Below are 24793 nucleotides of genomic sequence, written 5' to 3'. Positions count from 1 at the left end.
TGGTGTCAAAGAGGCGGAGCCTATTATTCCCTGGCCCTCAGCAGGCTCCACCTCTTTGACACCATGCATAGCCCTAATAAAGGTGTTTTTATATAATAATAAAAACACAGGCAATAGAGGTATGTTCTAAATGCTTTCATAGATATCTATACAGTGGTGCAAGCAGTCAGGTGGTTACAAATTCACTTAAAATTATTTTCTGCCAGTGCACGGTATGCTGGGTATATGTTAAAGCGAATGTACCTTGCTTTGTGTCTTTTACATGTCTTTTACAGGTGGTCCTTTGTTTGAACTGCCGCCCGGTTCCTGCATACGACACTGGTCTATTCCCGAGCACCGATCCACCATGAAGCACTGGGGCGGGCCCGCCTCTGTGATGCAGCTCTATTAAAATCAGTGTTCATGCCGGGTCGGTGCTCAGGAGTAGACCAGGGAGCCGGGTTATGGTTCAAAATAAGGACCGCGGCACCAGTATCCCCACGCCAGCGCCGATTGGTTAGCGTAATAAACACAAAGCAATGTTCCTAGTGGTACATTCACTTTAAGGAGCACATTTCTGTATAAAATGCTTGATTAGTCTCCCCCATTGTATATTATCTTTTATTATATTATGATTATGACTTTGTGTTTCTTTCTTAAGGTGGAGATGCTGGAGCGCAAATATGGAGGCCGTCTCATAACCAGACATGCTGCCCGCACTATCCAAACGGCCTTCCGGCAATATCAGATGAACAAGAATTTTGAGAGGCTTCGAAGTTCCATGTCGGAAAACCGCATGTCGAGACGGATTGTACTGTCCAATATGAGAATGCAGTTCTCCTTTGAAGGACCGGAAAAAGTCCATAGCTCCTATTTTGAAGGAAAGCAGGTGTCTCTGTCGAACGATGGCACAAAACTAGGGCACCGTCTTGTGCCGTCTGACTGTGGGGATCTCGGTGAGCAGACATCACTGAAATCTCCGGTTGCTTCCAGTGACTTTGCTGATGCTATCACGGAACTGGAGGACGCTTTCTCCAGACAAGTCAAGTCCCTCGCAGAATCTATCGATGATGCTTTAAATTGTCGTAGTTTACACGCAGATGAAGTCCAAGCATCTGAACAAGTTAGAAGCCGGGAATTAGAAAGAAGTAGTCAGATGAAGCCAGCACATAATATTGATCACAGGAAACTTGACGAAATGACGGCATCTTATAGCGACGTTACCCTGTATATTGATGAGGAAGAACTCTCCCCTCCTCTTCCTCTCTCTCAGTCTGTGGACAGGCCGTCCAGCACAGAATCTGACTTGAGACTCAGGTCAATGAACTCTTCTCAAGAGTACTGGTCTATGACCCATAAGGACGATAAGTTGGATACAGATACAAGCTGTCGGAGCACTCCGTCTCTGGACTGCCAGGACCATCGGTCAAGAATAGACCATCTCCCTTTGCTTACCATTGAGCCACCTAGTGACAGTTCAGTAGACCTTAGCGATCGTTCAGAAAGAGGATCTATAAAAAGGCAAAATGTGTATGAAAGAGCTATTCACAGTCAGCAAGGAAGCCCCAAACATATCTCCCATATTCCAACCAAAATAATTTCTAGGGATGATGAACCAAGTCACCATCGGCCCAGGCCCATAGATGCACAGTTGATAATAAATGGCACTGTAAACCGGCAGAGTAAATCAGAGTCTGATTATTCGGATGGCGACAACGACAGCATAAATAGCACTTCCAATTCCAATGATACCATAAACTGCAGCTCGGAGTCTTCAAGAGACAGTATCCGAGAGCAGACCCTGAGCAAGCAGACATACCACAAAGAGACGCGCAACAGCTGGGATTCACCCGCCTTCAGCAATGATGTCATCAGGAAAAGGCATTACAGGATCGGGCTCAATCTTTTCAATAAGTAAGTACATTGTCATACGTGAACACTTAAAGCGACTCCGTACCCACAATCTGACCCCCCCAAACCACTTGTACCTTCAGATAGCTGCTTTTAATCCAAGATCTGTCCTGGGGTCCGTTCGGCAGGTGATGCAGTTATTGTCATAAAAACAACTTTTAATCCTACAGCGCTGTGTCTAATGGCCGGGGCTTACATTTGTATATGCATTAGGCTGGCACCACCTCTCCGTCCTTCCTCCCCACCCTCCTCATCATTAGGAATGATCCAGGAACATTTACTGCTGTTTGAGCTTTGCACAGGTGTATTAATGATCCAGCCCATGTGCCGGGCTGCCACAGGTGGGAAATAGGAAGCAATCTGCCTGGAGTATTCCTAATGATGAGGAGGGTGGGGAAGAAGGACAGAGAGGTTGTGCCAGCCTAATGCATATACAAATGTAGGCCCCGGCCATTAGACACAGCGCTGCCATTAAAAGTTGTTTTTATGACAATAACTCCATCCCCTGCCGAACGGACCCCAGGACAGATCTTGGATTAAAAGCAGCTATCTAAAGGTACAAGTGGTTTGGGGGGTCAGATTGTGGGTACGGAGTCGCTCTAAAGGAACACTCCGCATAGCCTCAATATGATCAAATGTGATTTAAGGGAACACTTCGGGTGAGATAATCAAAACTGTCTGCACCAAGATATTGAGTTATATGACTTGCATCATATTTTTATTCAGTTTTAGCCATTTTTTAGAACTTAACAAACTTAAACTTAAAGGGGTACTCTGGATGGGAGGCCTTTTTCAGTATCACTAGGGAGGGGATGGATGAAGACAATGGCGTATACTTACCTCCCGGTTCCAGCAGTGAGGCCCGCACCATGATGTTCTGGTCTCAGGCCGCACACGTCTTAGACAGGACTTGACATGACATTGACAGGCCCACTTAACCATTCAGCAGCAGAGGCGGGATAACACTACAGCCTCTGAATGGCTGAACGGGCCTGCCAACGTCACGTCTCAAGTCCCAACTGAGATGTAAGCAGCATGATGCGGACCCCAGTGCTGGAACCGTATGCGGATGTTCCTGTTTTTATTTACCCCTTCCCTGGCAATACTGAAGAAGGGCCTCCCACTCAGAGTACCCCTTTAAACTAGATAGTCTAACAGTGTATCAGATTTACTGAATTACTGGTAAAATCCTGTTCTTAGGCTGTGTTCACACAAAGTATAATAAAACTAATAAAATGTTTGAACTGATGAAAAAAAAATGGCCAATTTGCAAATTTGCAGGTGGTAAATAATGAGCCTGTTTGTTATTTTTACAGTCGTAATCAATTACAGCTGTCATTCTATACAGTGTACCCACTGCCGGCCAATATCCCATTGATTTTAAGGAGCACATTATTATATTGAAAATACGGCTTTATTGTGTCCTCAGAATTACGTCCTTTATTTTACAGTGTGTGAACATAGCTTAAAGTGACACTGTCACCCCCTTTTTGCATTATGACTTCTCCCTCAGGTGTAAAGGGTAAATGTTGCAGTTTTCATACCTTATTTTATACCATACATCCTTATGCTTGTTCCAGTAAAAAGTGATCTTTTATCATCTGTGGATTGTGCTATCTGGACGGGCCTTCACGGGCGAAGTGCTGCTTAGCCCCGCCCACAACACAATCGGTAGCCCACCCCTGTGACATCATCAGTGCATAGGCCCCGCCCCTTGACGGCCATCGGAACAGGCCAGCCTAAAGGACTAGGCCCCACCATACCAATGGCCACCGAGGGGATGTATGATATAAAATAAGGTATAAAAAAAAAACTGCTAAATTTACCCTTTACACCTGAGGAGAGAAGTCATAATGCAAAAAGGGGGTGACAGTGTCACTTCAAAAATGTCTAGTTTAGGTTTACATTGTCAATGAATTAAACTGTTTTTGATTATTTCTTTGTTTTACTGTCACAATAAAAAAGATACCAAAGAAAGAAAGACAGGGCCTGTACTAGACAGAACACAGTGGCAGACTTAGTGAAACAGTCTAGTCTAAGTTCAGTCTATACCATCTATTTGGATGGCAAAGTTTGCGCCAAATTCTCTCTGTAGTTTTGAGTAACACTGTGCACACACCTTCAAGCAATGCCATGCCCTCTTGTTGAACTCGGTGGAAAAACCATGTATTAGACATAAATTTGGTGCACAGAACCAGCTGTTGGGTAGTCCTGCAGGGTAACATTTAGAAAAGGGGCAGATGGGTAAAAAAAAGAATTAAAACAACAGTACTCCCCTCCCCCAATCCCATGCTGCCACCATTCCTTTGGTACCTGGGTCCCCACTGATCTCCATGTCCTGGTTCTTGTTATGACGACTGAACAGATCACTGGTTGCAGTGGTGACCAGCCTCAGCCTATGATTGGTTGTGCAGGTGTTTCCTTGTGTAAAGGGAGGGACCAGGAAGTGTGAAATGTGAGGATGATCATAACAGCAGTGGTGGGGGATCAGTGAGGTGAGTACTGCTCTTTTAATTCTTAGTTTTATCCTGCCAGACAGCCCCTTTGCTGCTTTTTATTTGAAGAAGGAAATTTAAGGAAGGTTTTAAAGAAGGAAATGACCACACATTCATCATCTGGTTTGTATTCGCTGGGTAGAATTCAGCACCTAAAGACAGGTGGGACAGGGGACTGTTTGTTATTATACAAGGCCTAGCAGAGTCCTGTATACCTTGTGTAGTCTTGTGTATGAACCATAGTAACTCAGAGTCTCTATGTACGTCCATAGAGAAGGCTCTGTAAGCCATGAGATCATATGACTATTCCTATTGTAAATGGTGTATGTGAAGGGATATTTACCGAGATAATCTAGATTATACAGAGTTTCAGCACCATGGATACTAGAAGACAAAGAGGCCACATCTTCCCCCGGCCATGACCAACATCGAGGAAAAATGTAATCACTATATTATAGGAATTAGTTATTTTATATCTTTTACCTCAGAAGTATATATTAATCTTCGCCACAACATGGTGATCACACATTGGACTGCACTGTCAGTGTGGTATTATGGTTATAAAGGGGACTTTTGGTGCTACGACTGGAGAATCTGAGCCTGGTTTAACATGATGACTTGATGAATGTCACGATTTACAAATACCTGTGGTACATACCTATGATCTGGTGGATACCTAGGATGGCTGCCTGTAATTGATACTTGTAGAGGATACCTAGGATGGATACTTGTAGTGGATACCTAGGGTGGATACTTGTAGTGGATACCTAGGATGGATACTTGTAGTGGATGCCTAGGATGGATACTTGTGGTAGATACAAAGGATGGATGCTTGTGTTAGATACCTATGATGGATACTTGTGTTAGATACATATGATGGATACTTTTGGTAGATACCTAGGATGGATGTTTGTAGTGGATACTGATGATGGATACTTGTCTTAGATACCTAGCATAGATACTTGTGGATGATACCTATGATGGATACTTGTAGTGGATACCTATGATTGATACTTATAGTGGATATCTAGAATAGCTACTTGTGGTGGGTAACTATGATTCATACTTGTGGTGGATACCTATAATGGATACTTGTAGAGTATAGCTAGCATGGATACTTGTGATAAATACCTGGGATGGATACTTGTAGAGTATACCTAGAATAGATATTTATGGTAGATACCTGTGATGGATACTTTTGTGGATACCTAGAATGGATATTTGTGGTAGATAAATATGATGGATACTTGTGGTGGATACCCATGATGCATACATGTGGTAGATACCTGTGGAATACCTATGATGGATACTTGTAGTAGATAAGTATGATGGATACTTAGAATGGATAAATATGCTGGATACTTGTGAGGGATAGCTACTTGTGGTGAATACCTGTGGATACCTATGATGAATACCTATGATAGATACTTGTGGTGGATACCTATGATGGTAGCTCTCTCTACCTTTGCATGAGTTTCATGATTCTCCTCCTAAGCTGAATGTGTGAACCAGCCTCACCTACGGATGACAACATCAATTAGACCTTAGCGCTGCAGGCCGCTTACAGAGGATCTTCACCATCTGCTCTTGTCACATTCCCCAGCAGCCTTTCTCCCGGTCACTTCAGGCTCCGACCGATCCATCTCTGCTCAGAGTATACTATTACCATACGCGTGTCTGTTATGCAGCCATATTGGCCTTTACAGTAGTTCATACTGGTCATAACTGATCGGTGAATGTAATACGATCTTTCATTGTCTAACATATTTTCATGGAACTATCATGTAGAAGCCAACTGTATCGTACATAGTCAGCCGACTACTGGACTGAAATTGTAAACAACTTATTTCTAGTTGGGTTGGCAAAAGCAATCTTTCTTGTTGTAGAAAGGTTTTTACAGTTTTTTACATATTGCCAAAACCCATCCCAGAGACAACATTGGTCAGTCTTTATTGCACTAAATAAATACTCTCTGAAAGTTTAACAGCACACCATGTGGTAAGGCATGGAATTGCATGGACAAAGTAAATATATTCTGTTTCATACTACCAAATTTTAACACTAGCTGGAGGTGTGTCTCTACATACCCTCATACTGTCCAATCAGTGCTGCCAGTGTTAAGTAAGCAGGGACACACCCCTTTGACAACAGAAATGGTAACACCCAGTTGTCAATTTATTCATACGGTTCTAGTTTGGAAAAAAAATTGAGAGCTAAAAGTAAAGATGTTACAGAATTGTCACTTCATGGAAAATACAAGCACTTACTAAAACAGACACTTAGTGAATGGAACGCACCTTCTGCTCATGTAATAGCATTGTGACCCAGACCCTGTGATCTTCTTATAGTAAAAGCCAAATGTGGTTACTGGTTTGTCTACATTATTTTTGGCGTTCAATAAAAGGCATTACATCCGCCTATAGAACATACGACACCATATTTCCGGTGCTTCATAACCGCATAGTGTAAGAACCTTTTTTTAGACGAAGCATTCTTATCTGGAAACAAAAGCCTTTAATCTTCAGTCATCCTCAGGGTTGGGATTGTTTTCAGCATAGTCCGTGGATGTTTGGAGGTCACCTTGTCGTGGAAACCAATTGTTTTAGGATCTGGAAATGCAATTTTACTTATGTTCCTGGTTGAAAGAAACAATCCAGTAATAAATGTTGGTAAATCAAAGGGACGACCGTAACCAGCGACATGCGGTGTCAGGGTGACGTTCACACAGGATGGATTTGTTGCAGATCCAGAGCAGATTACAGTACCGTGAATATAAATCGGGACTCTGTACAGATGTCATATACAGAAGGTTGTCAGCAGCCCATCTAGATTATTAACTTTTACATAATGTAATGCTGAATCCCCCTTTGCTTACATAAAGCCAATTGACTGAATATAATCAGGCTGCTGATTGGTGACTGCAGTCGTGCTGGGACTTCCCGCTGGGAGAGAGGATTCGTTCATAGTCTGTTCATTCAGCTGAGCAATGCAAATTACCACTCATTACCATTAGTCACTTACAGCTGTGATTTTTATATTATTATACTTTTTTCTTGCTGCTTTTTTTTATTTTCCATTTTATTACTATAATCTTTGCAGTTTCCATTCTCACCACTAAGGCTAAAACTAAGCTGGGATTTTCTGTTCTATCTGTGATGATAAGGAGGAGGGCATTAAGGCCTGAAAGTGGCAGAATCCTACCTGGAGCCCCCGTCATAGTCTCCACTCGGAATCCCGCCTGCCTCATTGCAAATGCAAAGCCATTGCATTGACACACTAAGGCAGGCGGGATTCTGAGTCCGCGGCGGGGGCTCCACACGGAATTCTGCCAATTTTACTCAGTGTGAACACACCCTTACAGTGAAAGGTGACACCAATAGATAGCAGCTCAGCCTCCCCTCCCCTATAGGATCACTCCTACATAGGTCACAGAGCATGCTTGCAAACATGACCCTTACTAAGGCTAGGGTCTGAAGATGTTCATTATTATGTCTGTGTCTGTGGGGCTTGTTGTAAAATGTATAAAACATATCACAATGTAAACTGCAGTTTTATTTTAAGATAGAAAATAGATCTCTGCTGTATATGAAAATGTAAAATATATTCATCCTTGCAACACAACGTGTTCATATTGAATTAATGGCTTTTTTCTGTTTCTGTAGGAAACCTGAAAAGGGGATCCAGTATCTCATTGAACGAGGCTTTGTACCAGATACCCCGGTCGGAGTGGCTCATTTTCTCTTGCAGAGAAAGGGACTCAGCCGCCAGATGATCGGAGAGTTTTTGGGGAACAGGCAGAAACAGTTCAACAGAGACGTCCTTGAGTGAGTAAAAGTTTCCTAGAACTATATGTTGTTTTCCCATAGGCTTCTTTCACACTATTTTATTGACCTTTTTGCCAGGTTTAAATGGATTCTTAGTCCCTATTGTGTGGGACAAATAACTTTTTGGGCTTTATTTTTTGTGTTGCTTTGGTTTAGTTTAAAGGAGTTCTCCAGGATAAGATATACATAGCTGCTTTCTTCTAACAACAGCGCCACCCCTGTCCTCAGGTTGTGTGTGGTATTACAACTCTCCTCAATCACTTTAATCGATATGAGCTGCAATTTCACATCCAAACTTGGAAAAAGGGAGGCGCTGTTTGTGGGAGAAAGCAGCCAGTTTTACCCTTGATGGAAAAACTGTCAACAATGTATCACAGGTTTTGGTCAGCAGATTTATGCTGGCAAATACATCAATCAGACACAATTGAGAACAGCTAAAAGTAAAAAAAAAAAAACTAAATCTGTCCTGTGCTGTTAGTAACCTGTTCAAATGGTTGGAAAGTATATAACAGAAAAAGTTTTCCACATATTAAAAGGGTTATGGTATGGACTCTCTTAGTCTGCATAGTGACTTCTAAATTGCCCTTTTCTGCAGACTCTCCTCAATAACCCAGTATGGCACTGTCTCCCTCCCCAGAGCTAAATACAAAGCAGTACACCCTCCTGATCACGTAATCCATGAGACCTATAACTCACATAACCCAGCACCTATGTGGTGTCCTATCGGCATTATACTGGCGCAGCATTTCCTCCTCTGACAAGTAGAGAAGACGCTGAAGAATATGAGGGAATCGTTCTACTCCACCAAAGAGGAGCCCCAGGAAAGAGACCAGAGAAATGGCACATAGTTATCCACATCTGAGCACTAGGTGGCGCTACAATGCATTTAAAAATACTATGTCTTTTGAAAAACGAGTGTGAATAGAAATCATGTTTACAACAGCGCTTTGTAATAAACAAAATAAAAACACATAGTATAAAATAGTATGACTATAAAAATAGTAAATATAAAACAATCACAAATAAAAAGAAATATATATTGTGTGAGGTAAAACATAGAAGATTTTTGGCAGAAGAAGACACCGGGTCCATCTAGTCTGCCCTTTTAGTATTTCCATTCTTATTATCTTAGGATAGATATATGTTTATCCCAGGCAGGTTTAAATTCTGTTATTGTAGATATACCAACCACATCTGCTGGAAGTTTGTTCCAAGTATCTACTACTCTTTCAGTAAAATAACATTTTCTCACGTTGCTTCTGACCTTTCCCCCAGATAACCTCTCACTGTGTCCTCTTGTTTTTGAGCTCAGTTTTTTTAAATAAAATCACTTCCCTCCTGAACCTTATTTAGTCCTTTAACATACTTAAAGGTTTCAATCATGTCCTTACTTTCCCTTCTTTCCTCCAGACTATACAGATTCAAATCCTTAAGTCTTTCCTGATATGGTTTATGCCTCACACCCTCCACCAGGTACCCCTTTTAGGGATGGCCATTACCCGTTTAAAGGCATTAATATTGTGGGTCGTATCAATCCTAATTCTGTCAGATCAGTAGGGACCAATCATATATGAGGCATTGTAGTAGCGCTGGTGCTTCCTAACATACGGTGCCCCCTTCCATACACAGTATAATGTATGGTACACTTCACATATTTGGAAGTTCAGGACTATATTTGCAGCTCTTACTGTCATGGCATTAAAGGGGTTGTCCAGTGGAAAAAAAATTCTTTCAAACCAACTGGTGTCAGAAAGTTATATAGATTTGTAATTTACTTCTATTTAAAAATCTCAAGTCTTCCCAAACTTATCAGCTGCTGTATGTCCTGCAGGAAGTGGTGTTTTATTTACATCCAGACACAGTGCTCTCTGCTGCCACCTCTGTCTATGTCAGGAACTGTCCTGAGCAGGAGAGCTTTTCTATGGGGATTTTCTGCTGCTCTGGACAGTTCCTGTCATGAACAAACGTGTCAGCAGAGAGCACGGTTTTTGAATGTAAATAAAACAACACTTGCACCTGCAGGACATACAGCAGCTGATAAGTACGGGAAGACTTGAGATTTTTAAATAGAAGTAAATTACAAATCTATATAACTTTCTGACACCAGTTGGTTTGAAAGAAAAATAATTTCGCTGGACAACCCCTTTAAAAAACCCACCTGCACATCATATCATATACAGTATACAGTTACCTCACTAACCCCAAAATTAATAATAATAATAAAAAAAATTATAGATAGTAAATGGATACCTCAGTATGTGAACAGTTTCAAACTGTCCAGCCATATACCTATGTCTTATATGTAATTTAGTATAACTAGAGCTCGGCCGGGTAATCCTAAATCCATTCATTGGGAGATTTGCAGATGCCTAGCCTTGAATAGTGGAGTAATCGTCCTCAGTCAGCATACAATGTCTGAGGCCTTGTGAAGCTCGCTTAGCCTTCATGGACAGAATTGATGTAGCCGAACAAAATACCCAGTATTCTCTTTATGGTGTTCATTAACGTGAAAGCCGTCTGATGGATGTCATCCATGTCATTCCCAGAGTCCCTGGAATCCATCCCGGACCATTGGCTCCTCTCTACTTGTCAGTGCAGTCTCATTGGCCTAACCAGGTAGCAGGGGCGCCGTGTGCACTTCACCTAGACTTACCGCACCTGTACATAATACAGCTGGTAAATGTACAGTATGATACACAGTCCCACATATAGCAGCACCTAACAAGGATCATGCTCATATTGCTGTATTATTGCCATATACTTAAGTGCTACAGGGGGCATAGATAGCTGTTGTTAAATGTGTATGTATATATATAATATATCCATCACCTACTGACTGTTATGCCCCAACCATTTTGTTCATGAACCAGGAAGATCAGGATGAACAATATTTTCTTCCAGAAGATAAACCACAGAGTTACTGTAACCTGCCATCCGTGTTTCTCATCCATAAGCAGTCCTGCCTCTGTGGCTGCAATGTGTCAGGGCCTCCTGGAATAGCTCTTCAATTACTACAACCCTCTCAGTCTTGGCATTTACAGAGGATTTGTGTTAAATGGCTTTTAGCCGGCTAGCGATATGCCGCAGGTTGGCTCTGCAGTAACCGCTGGGTCCCCATTACCTTGTCACTTTCAGGAACATAAGTAATTTATAGAGTCACCAACCCTCCTGTCCCTTCTAAAGCTGCCCCCTGCCTGCACCGGGGCGTCCTGCTGTGCCTGTAACTCCAGCACACATGCTTTCTTCTTCTACCTGCCATTCCTTCCAATACTGCGAAACGTGTTAATCGTCTCTTCGTCATGACTAGTGTTTAGGATAAGTATAGCAACTAACACAATCTAGTACATAGAAAATCTGTTCTTTTCCCTTCAGTTTGCTGGCGTTGTCTTGAGGGGAGTACTTAGCTGTTCTTGGACTTTTATGTGTTTTTTTATGGTGTGTGTCGGTGTGTGTGTTTGATATAAAACAGGATTCTAGTAATACTTTATGTATGGAGTGATGGGATTGCAGATTCTCAGCCCATACTGTATACTTGATGTTTATTAAAGATACACTGACCTTGTATTTCCTTATATACACTATATACACTGAACTAGTATATCTTTATATACACTGTATACACTGTCCTAGTATTTCTCTATACGCTCTATATACACTGACCTTGTATTTCCTTATATACACTATATACACTGACCTAGTATTTCTTTATATACACTATATACACTGTCCTAGTATTTCTCTATACACTGACCTTGTATTTCCTTATATACACTCTATATACACTGACCTTGTATTTCTTTATATACACTGTATACACTGTCCTAGTATTTCTCTATACACTCTATATACACTGACCTAGTATTTCTTTTTATACACTATATACACTGACCTAGTATTTTTTTTATAAACACTATATACACTGACAGGGGCGTAAATAGGATTCATGGGCCCTATAGCAAAGAAACAGTTTGGGCCCCATGAATCCTAGTGTCCTGGGGGGTAGTGTATGACCCCCACCGCGGGCACTGCTCAGAGCAGCTCTTACAGCCCCCCCTTGGACTGCACTCATGGACCACCCCTCCCCCCTGGACAACGCTCACAGCGGCTCTCACAGCGTAGCAGTACCCCCCCTAGACGGCACTCACAGACCACTCACGGGACGGTGCTATGAGCAGGGGGGTGCTGCCCGGCTGTGAAAGCCGATCTAAACTTTGTCATGGGGGGTGGGGGAGTGGTCCATGAGCGCCATCCGGGGGTTTTGCTGCACTGTGAGAGATGCTCTAAGTGTCTTCCCTGTGGAAAGAGGGTGGACCGTCCCAGGGGTCCCACACAGGCCCTAAAGCAGCTGCTTGGTCTGCTACGCCACTATACACTGATCAAGAATAACCTAACAGGGGACATGAATATCACTGGCAGTGATGCCTATCGAGGCGTGGGATATATAAGGTAGCAATTGAGCATTTACAGTTAAAGTTGAGTTGCAAGCTAGCAAATGGGATCTGAGTGATTTGGGAAGGTCAAATAATGATGCCGGTGAGATGTTTCCAGTATGCAGTGGTTAGTGCCTAATAAATATGGTCCAAGGAACATTGTTATTCGTGGGGAGTGAGGGGTAGTCCATCCGGAAGAGCATGAATAAGCTGCTGGTCATTATCAGACTGTGTAGGAACACACCCCTTTGCCAAAAAGAATAGCAACACCCAGTTGGAAATTTATTCCTGCACTTCCAGAATGGAGCAATAGAGAAACAGCAGAATGCAGAGCTATAAGAATATAAATGTGTAAATCATTGGGACACAACTATTTACCAGTATAGACATGTTAGGAGAGGTGACGGGGCCGCAGCTATATCCGATCACAAGAGGTGAGCCGGCGCTACGTGGTCTGACTAGAAATGACTGTTCTGAGAAGATTAGAAGCTGTTCATTGTGGTTATTACCAGCAAATTAGAGCAATATAGATCACTGCCTAATGCCGGGTAGCAGATCAATGACTGGAATTAGTCCCCATCTCTTTCTTTTTTGTCAAGAAGGAAACACAGGGAAATACCATTCTAGTATTATAAAGAACCATGATGGATTGTAAATATATGTGTTGTTTTTTTTTTTTTTTTGTTTTTTTTTGCTAGTATTCATTACTAAGTTAAATGGTGCAGTAGCTCTAACACAACCGTAGAGATAAAGGTTGCATGCTGGGAGTTGTGGTTTGCAGTAGCCAAAAGTCGTCTTCTGAACTGGTGAACCATCAGACCGGTCAGAGATCCTTTTAGGTTTTCGGTATGTGTGATGGGATTTTTAGTATGTCATTACGGTACACCATAGATGTTGACGTTTCTTATAAAGCAGTCGGCCACTATTTAATTACAAGATAGCATATAATTCTAATAATTTCATATTCTACGTACCCAATTTGCTCACAGTTCTGGTTCCCAGCTGGGAGGCTAAACAAAGCGAATGTGATTCTGTGTTCCAGCTGCGTGGTTGATGAGATGGATTTTTCAGCCATGGAGTTAGATGAAGCTCTCAGGAAGTTCCAAGCTCATATACGGGTCCAGGGAGAAGCCCAGAAAGTGGAGCGACTCATCGAAGCATTTAGGTATGTGTCCTGTATTCATTCTATTGTGCGTGTCCCTGTTATTTTAAAGGGTACTCCAGCAAAAATCTTTTTCTTTCAAATCTACTGGTTTCAAAAAGTTATATAGAATTGTAATTTACATCTATTTAAAGTCTCAAGTCTTTCCATACTTATCAGCTGCTGTATGTTCTACAGGAAGTGTTGAATTTTTTTCAGTCTGACACAGTGCTCTCTGCTGACACCCCTGTCCGAGACAGGAACTGTCCAGAGCAGGAACGGTTTTCTATAAGGATTTGCTACTGCTCTGGACAGTTCCTGTCTCGGACAGGGGTGACAGCATAGAGCACTGTGTCAGACTGAAAAGAAAACACAATTTCCTGCAGGGCATACAGCAGCTGATAAGTACTTGAAGACTGGAGATTTTTAAATAGAAGTAAGTTACAAATCTATATAATTTTTTGACACAAGTTGATTTTAAAGAAAAAGATTTTTGCCGAAGTACCCCTTTAGTGTTTCGGTATATACTGTAAATGAGGGTAAGGGTTTTTTAGAGGGGAGTACACAAGGTTGGCAGGTGGAAATAACACATCAGGAATTCAGAATATGAGGAGCCGCACACAGTTAGTTAAAGATTTAAGCTTCACTAAGCTCTTGCAGTTTGACTTAAGCAGAGTCAGATGGTCATGGCTCGGGCGTGTGGAATTTAAACAGCATGTGTGAAAACACTAGGGAGGGATGAGCCGTCCCTGGAAATACAGCGCCTGCATCTGAAGGTCAGGGATGAGGAATACATTTCATGGGCTGATCTCTGCTCCCGCATGTAGAAGAGCATTGGACTGCAGGCGGATATTGCAAACAGCCGTCGGAGAATAAATTGTGATTCGTGGTGCATTAAGCACAGAATACAAAGCCACAAACCACCGATACCGACATATGTGAAGTCATCCCAGCAAGACGGGCAATCTACGGTTCCTTAACTACACTTGGACAACGTGCAATGTATGTTCTTCCAGATGCTCGACTACCATGTGACGCCGGCTAGCAGCTGCTGGTGTTACTAGCATTCATATGGATCACCCATCAAACAGTGGCCACCATCTGGAGCTTGTATCTGTATAGTACTGTAAGGTTTTCATTTTCTATAGGTCAAAGATAATAAAGATATACAATAACACAAACATGGCGGAGAGAGGGCCGAAGTCTAAATTTACATCTCTTCTGATTTTGTGTTGAAAAGACATATAGGAATGGGAGAGCAATACTTTTATCATGATGCTGTCACAACAAATGGTCTAAAATACATAATGTAATGAAATGCAGTCACCTTTAGGAGTGGTTCTATCACTTTTAACAATTTCCCCAGACGGTGTATGGGCTAGGAATTTTGCAGATTGGAATCCTAGTGTGGGTTGTTGCTTATATACTTATTCCCCTGCTGATCCTATAAAGTCTTTCCCCAATCCTTCCACCTGTACGGGCACTCTGGACATTTAATGGAGATAAGGTGCATAATAGACGCTCCAACGTGTTTCTGTTCTGCATCAGGATCTTCATCAGCTGTCAACACCTGATGAAGATCCTGGTGTGGGATTGAAACACGATGTGAAATTATAACAAAACTTTATCAATGCATGCTAGTAAGTACATGTAGATGTTTTGGTATGCCGACCCGTCCCAAAGCCTGCAGTAGGAGTGACTTTTGGGGTCTGTAATGCCACTTATCTCCATTACAGTTCTATGTAGAAATGTGGTGTGAGGCTTGTGCTTGTTCACCATGTTGTTATACCCTTGGAGGTTGGGACTGAATGCTATCCTCAGCTGGAGTCTACTTTTAACAAAGCCCATTAATGTTGGGTGACTAGCATCATGATCTAAAACATTATACCCTGTATATCAGCTATCGTATGCCATAGGTTTTAAAGGGTTGCGGTTATCTGAAAAGTAGCAGAAAGCCCTGTCCCTGAGAGTATTCCAATAGAATACTAGAATTATTAGATAGTAGTATGTGCCAATTATGAGGATGAAGAGGATGTAGTGCTAATGTATTGCTGAGTATTCCCTGCGCTATAGCCCCCAGTAAGGGAGCTGCAGCCATCCTGAACCCTGCGTCCATTGCTGCAGTTCCCGGCACAGCTGGCGGCCAGGAGCTGCAGTGCAGAGACTTCAAGGTGATGTAGCGTTACATCAGCCCTGCATCCTTCTCATTCTCATGATTGGTGGGGGTCTCAGAGGTCAGATCCCCATCTCTCATAAAGGGATGGCATAGTCTAATATTACACCATCAATTTAAAAGATGGGAATACCCCTTTAAGACTTATCATTTATTGTTTTCCTAAACTGTACACTTCTAATAAGTTTAACTTCCTCCTGACATATCCACGTATGGCTGCCCCGAGGCTCAGGGGGACTTACTGGAGAACATTTGTCTACTGAGACAGTTACATAATACGCTCATATGTCACGCTCTCAGTGATTCACTGTATATGTGGCTCCGGTGTTGTTATTCTAAGCAGAGATTTAACATTTATCATTTTCATTCATTCACATAGTATTTCTGTCAGTCTTTTGGTCAGTATTTTTACAACCAAAATCAGGACTGGATTGAAAATAAAGAATCTGTGCAAATCTTTCCATCATAGTTTTTCCTGCTTTTGGCTAAACATACTGACAGAAATACTGACCAAAATACAGTGTAGGAACATAGCCTTAGGCTGGGTTCCCACTGCGTTTTTGCAAAAATGGATCAACACGTTCGATAAAAAAATGGCCACAACCACGTGTGCTAAAAAACGGATCTATTTTTTTATTTTAAAACTTCCATTTAAAAAAAGAATGGATCAAAACATCTGTTTTTTTAGTGTACCCAAAAACGTTGTCAACCACGTTTTTGTGTACGCTAAAAAAATGGATGCGTTTTGATTCATTTTTTTCATCAGTTTTTTTTCAATGGAAGTCATGAAAAAATGGATGTGCACAAATGTACTTGATGTTATTTTCTTGTATTACAGTCAGAGGTATTGCATCTGTAACCCCGGGGTTGTTAGGCAGTTTCGGAATCCAGACACCATCTTCATCTTGGCATTTGCAATCATCCTTCTCAACACTGACATGTATAGCCCCAATGTCAAGCCCGAGCGAAAGATGAAGCTGGAGGATTTTGTCAAGAATTTAAGAGGTAACAATTCTTAATTTTCAGTTCTATTACAGGCTCTATTACACAAAACAATCATCAACAGTACTTGGCCGATTTCTGGCTGTTTAGGCCGATAATCATTTTGTGTAATTAGACATTTAAAAAACATGTTGAAAGAGCACAATTAGTGCTGCGATGGTCTGCTGTACATTGATCCGTGTAATATCAGGGGTGGCAGCAGATTGGCGCTGACTTCAATGGGCAGCCCATAAGTTCAGGCATCCCCTCTTGCTGCTTCCTGCTCCTCCCTGCTTGCTGTCAGTTCGTGTAATAGTACAGGCAGCAAATAGTGAACGAGGGAAGGGAGCACTGAACTGACAAGTCAGTGCTCGCTTCCCCTGGATTATCATACCGTGTAATACAGCCTTTAGGCTCCGTTTACACGGAGTAAAACTGGCGGAATTGACATGTCTATTCTTCCGCGCAGAGAGAGGAGGCACGTGAGCCTCCCATAGACTGCCAGTATGATGCAGAGGCTGGCGGGATTCCGCCAGTTTTACTTTATGTGAATGGAGCCATAGATAGATAGATAGATAGATAGATGGATAGATAGGAGATAGATAGATAGATAGATAGATAGATAGATAGATAGATAGATAGATAGATTCTGTCTATTCCTCTTACAGAGACCACAAGTGACTAAAATCTATTTTGAACAAGACATTTACTAAAATGTGGATGACATAACTAATACTGATATTTTTAGGAATGTGATTTAATCCATCCGGATATTCCAGTGATCTTTGGAAGTATCTCACTAGGCGGATAAATCACCTTTGTAATGATAAAGAAAACCCATTGGTGCATAATGTAGGTTTTATATACTTCTGGGTAATTAAACATTGCTGCCTGGCATGGCCGGTAATGAATGCAGAACAAGTAACAGTGTGAATATCATTTTCACGCTGATCCAACTACCCAGAGGAAAGCTGTTGTGGTTCCTGGGCTAATTGTCAATTCAGGAGCCGCTTGTCCATCCCTGAAAAACAGCGGTATGTGCGATCATTGTCCTTGGCTTTGACCTTGCAGAGACAAGCCGTAATGTCTCGTCCTCTAGTAATGAGAACTGTCACTCTCCGCAGGTGTGGACGACGGCGAGGACATCCCGCGAGAGATGCTGATAGGCATTTATGAGCGCATCCGTAAGCGCGAACTCAAGACTAATGAAGATCATGTATCTCAAGTTCAGAAGGTTGAAAAACTTATTGTAGGCAAGAAGCCGGTAAGTTATGGTTTAATAATTTGCACTGACAGTCATTACAGAATGAGATACTATGATGTATAACTTGCATTTTTCTTTGTAATGTTTAGAATAGGAGAGAAATGTAATGGAAAGGTATAGGAAAATAGGTGAAACTCTTTTTACTTTACATTTACCTCTAAATTGCAAGAAACTTATTGGGGGAGATTTATCAAACATGGTGGAAAGTAGAACAGGCCCAGTTGCCCCTAGTAACCAGTCAGGTTTTACTTTTCATGCTTTACAGATTCTTTGGAAAATCAATGGTGGAATCTGATTGGTTGCTAGGGGCAAGTGGGCCAATTCCACTTAACACCAGTTTGATAAATCTCCCCCATTATATTTAATGAACGTTGTCACACGGAAGAGTGCATTATAGAAATAGAACAAGAAGAGTTGGCACCATACTATAGACCAGGCATGGGTAAGCTACAGCCCTCCAGCTGTTGCAGAACTGGACAGCCAAGGCTAAGGGCTGGGATGGGAGTTGTAGTTTTGCAACAGGTAGAGTGTCCTCGGTTCCCTATCCCTGCTATAGACTAAAGGCAACTAAAATCAAATCTTGGGAATCAGATGCCTTTAGACTCATGATTGGAAGCTGTATATGTTTTTATGTAAAGCGTTCGCAAACCGGAGGAAGGTCTTTTTGACATTATTTTTACATTTCCTAGTTATTTTCAGTACTTGAGGTAAGAAGATAAGTCAGTGCTTTTAAGATTTGCAAAGGGTAGAAAGAAATATAGAACATGAAGTTATGATCAACAGCTTCACTGTAGTAAAACCAGTGGGTCAATGTAGGTGCCAACTGCTTAAAGTGAATGTCTATTGCCGCATGGTAAAATGATACATTTTGCTAGTAGGTGGAGCATATTTCTATAGCTTCAGTCAAACGCTATGATTAGAGATGAACGAATCTCGAGCTGGCTTGGGTTCTACCAAACCTGAGTGTGCAGCAATTGATGTCCAGGTCTGCAGAAGTTGGATGAAGCCCTAGGGAGTCTTGGAAAATGTGGATACAGCCATAGGCTGTATCCATGTTTTCCAGGACTCCCCAGGGCTGCATCCAACTTCTGCAGCCAGCAGTAATCAAATGCCGCACGATCAGGTTCAGAAGAACCCAAGGCAGCTCGAGATTCGCTCATTTCTAGGCATGATTAATCCATCTTGGGATACGTTCACACAGAGCAAAGATACGGTTGTAAATTTTTGTGCAGCTTATGTTTTTATGTTAGTAGAAATACACATTTGAGGATTTTGCTGCAGATCCACAGCGTGACCATAGCAAAGTCCTCAAAAATGGTGACTTATTTGCTAAATTTTAGGTCCCTATTGACTTCAGTGGGGAAAATCTTTAGTGTTTCCACAGTATAAATTGATGTACTGAATCCTATGCAGATTTCTTCAGCTCTTTTTTGCTGCTACTGTTATATATTAAAGATTTTTTTTTCCCCACAGCAATGTTTCTGTTCTGTGTGAACAAGCCCTCAAGCAAGTTGCTAAACTGGTGATTACGTATAGGCCGAACCTTTCTCGTTTCCCTTCCCATGAGTCAGGATTATTAATTAAAGAGATTTTCCCACTAACATTAGCGATCACTTATCCATTGTTGAGTTGTTAAATGTTAAAAATGCAGGAGGCTCCTGGGACACCGGCCGATCTCCTCACCAGCACATCTATAATAGATAGCTACACAGCCCAGCACTCTCACTCCACTATTCCTATAGTTCACCTAAAGTGCTATCTGCTCAAATGTGGCTTATATTACACTGAGCGATTATTGGCCAAACAAGCTGATATTGCTCTGTGTAATAGGGCCAGCGATCAGCTGATCAACAATCAAATGCCTATTCATCAGCGGATTGCATTGATTTAGCGCAAACAAAATTCTCCTTCACCGGTCAAATACCATAGGAAATGTGTAGCCGATGAATGATGGAAGGACATCAAAGGAACGATCGTTGATGATTCATGAGGCCCTGTCTGCACGGTGGCTGAGCCATGTAAAAGCTTATAAAACAAATGCTGATCTATCAGACTTGTTAACAGCAAACAAGTCTACCAGAGCCTTTACAATTTCTCATCCTCTTAGTGGTTAGACCCACCTTGATCTAGCACAGGATACTGTAGATCATAGGTGTCAAACTCACAAGCCTCCTGCTGTTGCAAAACTACATTTCCCATCATGCCTGGACAGCCAAAGCATTGGTTGTTCACTCACAGTAAGATGGGAATTGTGGTTTTGCAACAGCTGGAGAGTCGTGAGTTTGACACCCCTGGGATAGATGATAAATGTTGTAAGTAGGAATACCCTAAAATCTGTAGTCTCCATGTTTGTTAGCTGGATGTTCCAGAGTCCTTGGCTATCACTGTACCTGCTTTCTTGTCATATTCGTACCATATGTTGTGGCACATCTTATATACACTTTTTATTATTATGGATGACTCTCTTCTCCTAATTTGGACACATGACAATTGGCAACCCAAGGTGTAAATCCCAGCAACACTTCTATTACCCGGAAAAACCATTGATGGACTGTGTCCACCTTCTGTTTTTTATAATGTTTGGATATCGATTTTATGATCTGTGTAATAAATGACATCATCAGCATCTCTACCAGTCATGATGGAAGGATAATCTGTTTTATTGCTTTCTGCAGATAAGTGCCCTCTAAAAATGTCAGAGTTGCTGCAATGACCCCATCCCTCAGGCCCTGTCTCTAGATTGTCTGCTGTATCAATGTCACAGAGCCAAAGATCCCTGGAAATATCACTCCCAAGTGATAGCAATAACGTTCCTATAGGACATATAAAAACCTATAATAAAACAATCAGCTGGTAAACCGTACTGAAATATATCAATACTCGATAATTTTTCCCACGTGGTGTAAAAAGTTTTGAGATGAAAATGTGTTTTTTTTTTTGTCCAGTTCTCCATATTGCATGTTGGGAGTCTCAGCCCGGTTGTGTTGTCACTGTATTTCCTTTGTTTTTCATGTGTTTTTTTTTGCTGCTAATAAATTTATGTGTGTCTCTTTACTGTAGATCGGATCCCTACACCACGGACTTGGCTGTGTAGGTATTAGTTTTGTTCACACTTCTTAGATCATCTCTAATAGAACCCGTCTAATGTCTCGATTTTTTCTTCTTGACACCTCATAAGGTCTGAAACATGTTCTATGGTTGAGCAACTTACATTGATCTCCATCTCTTTAGTGCTTGGTTTATCCTTGCCGAGAGCTGAGTATGTATTGAGCTCTATGTATGTGGCTTATCCATAGAGTATGATGTATAGTTCATTTTTGGTGCTCAGTAGGTTTTAAAATGTTATTCATATATTATAGAACAGATGTAGAAGATGTATATGCAAGAAACAGGCCTCACAACAACATCTAAGTAAAGGAACATCAATGCATAGGTCACTAAAATGTGACTACTGTATCCCAGAATGGTGGAAAGTTCCAGCATGTCGTACCATCTGGGTCCTGACATGGCAGTGTCCTTATGGGATTGTCTCTGCATAAACAGTAATAGTATACTACTAGGGTATGCCATTAAAGTTAATGTACCACTAGGTACATCGTTTTGTATTATTTACAAATACAAACCAGAGCCAGTGCTGGGATGCAAGTGCCATGCTCGTAAACCAGGAGGCAGTTCAATAAAGGACCAAAGCACCGGTATCCCTGCATCAGCGCCGGTCTCGTCTTTTAAAAAACACAAACTAATGTGCCTAGTAATACATTTGCTTTAATGTCTGATCGCTGGAGACATGACCTATAGTATGTGACCACATTTCCTATTCGAACACTGTCACTTTTTTAGCCTTTTTTTGCCCACTATGTAACTTCAAGATCAGACTCGAGAGGAGACAGAATAACATAAACATATATTACTGCCGTATTTTAGCCTTCAGTGTTCTTATTGAGACAACCACAGTAATAGGGTTTTGGATGTTTTTATGTTTGTTCTTTGTAGATTTAATATGTCAGCAGAGACTATATTTCTGCCTCATGTCTGTCAAGCATCCCTGGATTTTTTTGTATGCTCCATTTATTACTGTGCATTTTTACATGTATTGATATAGGCTCAGAAGGAGAAGTCTGGGTAAAATAAAAATTTTACAGCAGGCAGTGGCAGGAAGGAACACAATAAACAAGCATTACTGAGTCGGGACACCGCTGCGCTTACTGATTGGCTAAGCGGGCAATCCATCAACCGGGTGGGGTATTTAAAGGAGAAGTCCAGTGAAAATTTTTATTAAAGTATTTTATTGCCCCCCAAAAGTTATACAAATCACCAATATACACTTATTATGGGAAATGCTTATAAAGTGTTTTTTTTTTCCTGCACTTACTATTGCATCAAGGCTTCACTTCCTGGATAAAATGGTGATGTCACGACCTGGCTCCCAGAGCTGTGCGGGCTGTGGCTGCTGGAGAGGATGATGGCAGAGGGATGCTCAATGTCCCTCCAGTGCCCTGTGTCCCTCAGTGTGCCTCTGCCATCATCCTCTCCAGCAGTCACAGCCAGCACAGCTCTGGGAGTCGGGTCGTGACATCACCATTTTATCCAGGAAGTGAAGCCTTGATGCAGTAGTAAGTGCAGGGAAAAAAGCACTTTATAAGCATTTTCCATAATAAGTGTATATTGGGGATTTGTGTAACTTTTGGGGGGAAATACAATACTTTCATAAAAGTTTTCACCGGTTTTCTCCTTTAACCCCCGAGTCGTGATGATATAAGAATTTAGGGAAAAATTTGCTCTGACAGGGGTCCAGGAGCTTGTGACGTGGCCCTTTGGGGACACAGGGACAGGTAAGTAATAATCGATATTATGTTCTCCACCTGCCTGTTGGCAAATTTTCATTTTCCCCGGACTTCTCCTGATTTAGCAATCAGGGAGATACAGGTCTATGGCATCCACTGTCTGCAGAGCAGAGCATTTAAAAATGAAGTTCCTTGGTCATAGTCAAACAAAGATGGTGATGATCAGAAGTAATGTCCAACCGAAGGAAGGTCTGTGCTGGTTAACAGAGGATCATGGGTGATGAAGTTAATTTAGTGAATTTACCTGAACTAAAATGTGCTGTCATTTTTGGAAAATAACCCTGAATTTTTTAAAGTTCCAAAGTTGTTGTAGCCAAAGTCAGAGGTGGATCCAGCAAGAAGAATACGTCCTTCCTTTGGAATCTACTCCTAACTTCTAATGCATTGGCAACTAAAGTCCAAGGATGCCTTTGCAGTAATTCTATTTTTATTGTTCTATTTATTTCCTGAATGCAAAATCAAGCAAAATCAATACAATTTAGCTGCTGCTCAGAGAAAAAAAAAAAAAGATACATTTGAAATGATACATTAGCTCAAAGTTTGCACAGAAGGGAGATAATCCTTTAAGGGCAGCTCACACAGGCTGTAGATCGAGAGGAAAGTGCACAAAAGGCAGTTTCAGAGGAAACTCGTATAGGCTGTGTGCAAGTGTAGGCAGAAAATAGAACTCGCATAGCAAACTGTAGAGGCTGTGAAACTAAGAAAAAGCTTTAATAAATAGCTATAGAGAAATGTTTTTAGATTCCTTTAAGCCCTATCTATCTTCCTTTCCGCTTCTTGATCAACCATTGTAATATAACTCTTGCACATTCACCTTAGCTTTGGATCCTGACAGTGTCATGTGAAATTTGTACTTGTCTTCCTACAGGTCCTTTCCTTACCCCATCGAAGACTGGTCTGCTACTGCCGTCTTTTTGAAGTTCCCGATCCGAACAAACCCCAAAAGCTTGGTTTACATCAGAGAGAAATTTTTCTATTTAATGACCTGCTAGTGGTATGTATTGGGTTAAGCAAAGTCTATGACATGAAACGGCAGCTTCAGACATCATTTAGTCGGGGTGCTTTATTATTAATACAGATTGCCAGTAGGGCTCAGGAGGAGATAGATATGCTCCTTGTTTCAGGATGGATAGAAAAGGTAGAGTGTGTGCACACGATATATATTATTTGTACGGCTTGAAGCTTTCCAAAAGCGTTAAAAGTTTTATCACTATAAATTTGGTTCTTTCATCCTTCTCCAAAAATAGATGTGGAGATCAAAGAGATCCGTCTTCTTCATAATCTATACATTTATGTAAGGCTGACGCTGCTGGCACCATAAAAGCCACTTTGTAAGACTGCAGATAAATAGGAGAAGTGGCGTGCTCTGTGTGCAAAGCGATGTTTGGCTTTCACACAGCTCATTTACTCCAGTTTATTAGAACAACCAGATCATTAGACTTTCCATAGACTGCAAATAGACGTGTTAAGGTCAATTCTTCCCAGATGCAAAAAATCTAAAAAAAAACCTTTTGTTTTTCAACAAAAATACGGACCATAAAAACAGATGAAATAGAAAACTAAATGGTAATGGTAAAAAAAATGGTAAAATTTTTCATTATTGGCCAAAAAAGTGAGTGTACTTAAGAAGTCTTAAGATGGTTTTTTAGCAATACTGATGTACTACATCTAAAATACACAATCAATGCATGCTCAGTGGGGGCAACTACTGGGACCCCCAGTAACCAGCAGATAGAAGGGTACATGGTGTA

General features: G+C 41.4%; 1 protein-coding gene across 8 annotated transcripts in view; it reads left to right on the top strand.

Annotated features, from left to right (window-relative positions):
* IQSEC1 (IQ motif and Sec7 domain ArfGEF 1) overlaps positions 1–24793 on the top strand; it is a 188439-nt gene that overhangs the window by 138802 nt on the left and 24844 nt on the right. For all 8 annotated transcript variants that reach the window (XM_069967118.1, XM_069967113.1, XM_069967111.1 and 5 more), the window contains exons 3-9: positions 641–1893; positions 8048–8209; positions 13682–13804; positions 16792–16958; positions 18059–18198; positions 21259–21288; positions 23911–24036. In XM_069967118.1, the coding sequence (XP_069823219.1) occupies positions 647–1893; positions 8048–8209; positions 13682–13804; positions 16792–16958; positions 18059–18198; positions 21259–21288; positions 23911–24036 (1995 nt within the window). In that variant the 5' untranslated portion in view covers positions 641–646. The remainder of the gene's footprint in view (positions 1–640; positions 1894–8047; positions 8210–13681; positions 13805–16791; positions 16959–18058; positions 18199–21258; positions 21289–23910; positions 24037–24793) is intronic.

The sequence above is a fragment of the Dendropsophus ebraccatus genome, chromosome 4, assembly GCF_027789765.1.
Source record: "Dendropsophus ebraccatus isolate aDenEbr1 chromosome 4, aDenEbr1.pat, whole genome shotgun sequence".
NCBI lineage: Eukaryota > Metazoa > Chordata > Amphibia > Anura > Hylidae > Dendropsophus > Dendropsophus ebraccatus.
The sequence above is the reverse complement of the archived record's forward strand: the minus strand, read 5'-3'. Positions and strand labels throughout refer to the sequence as shown.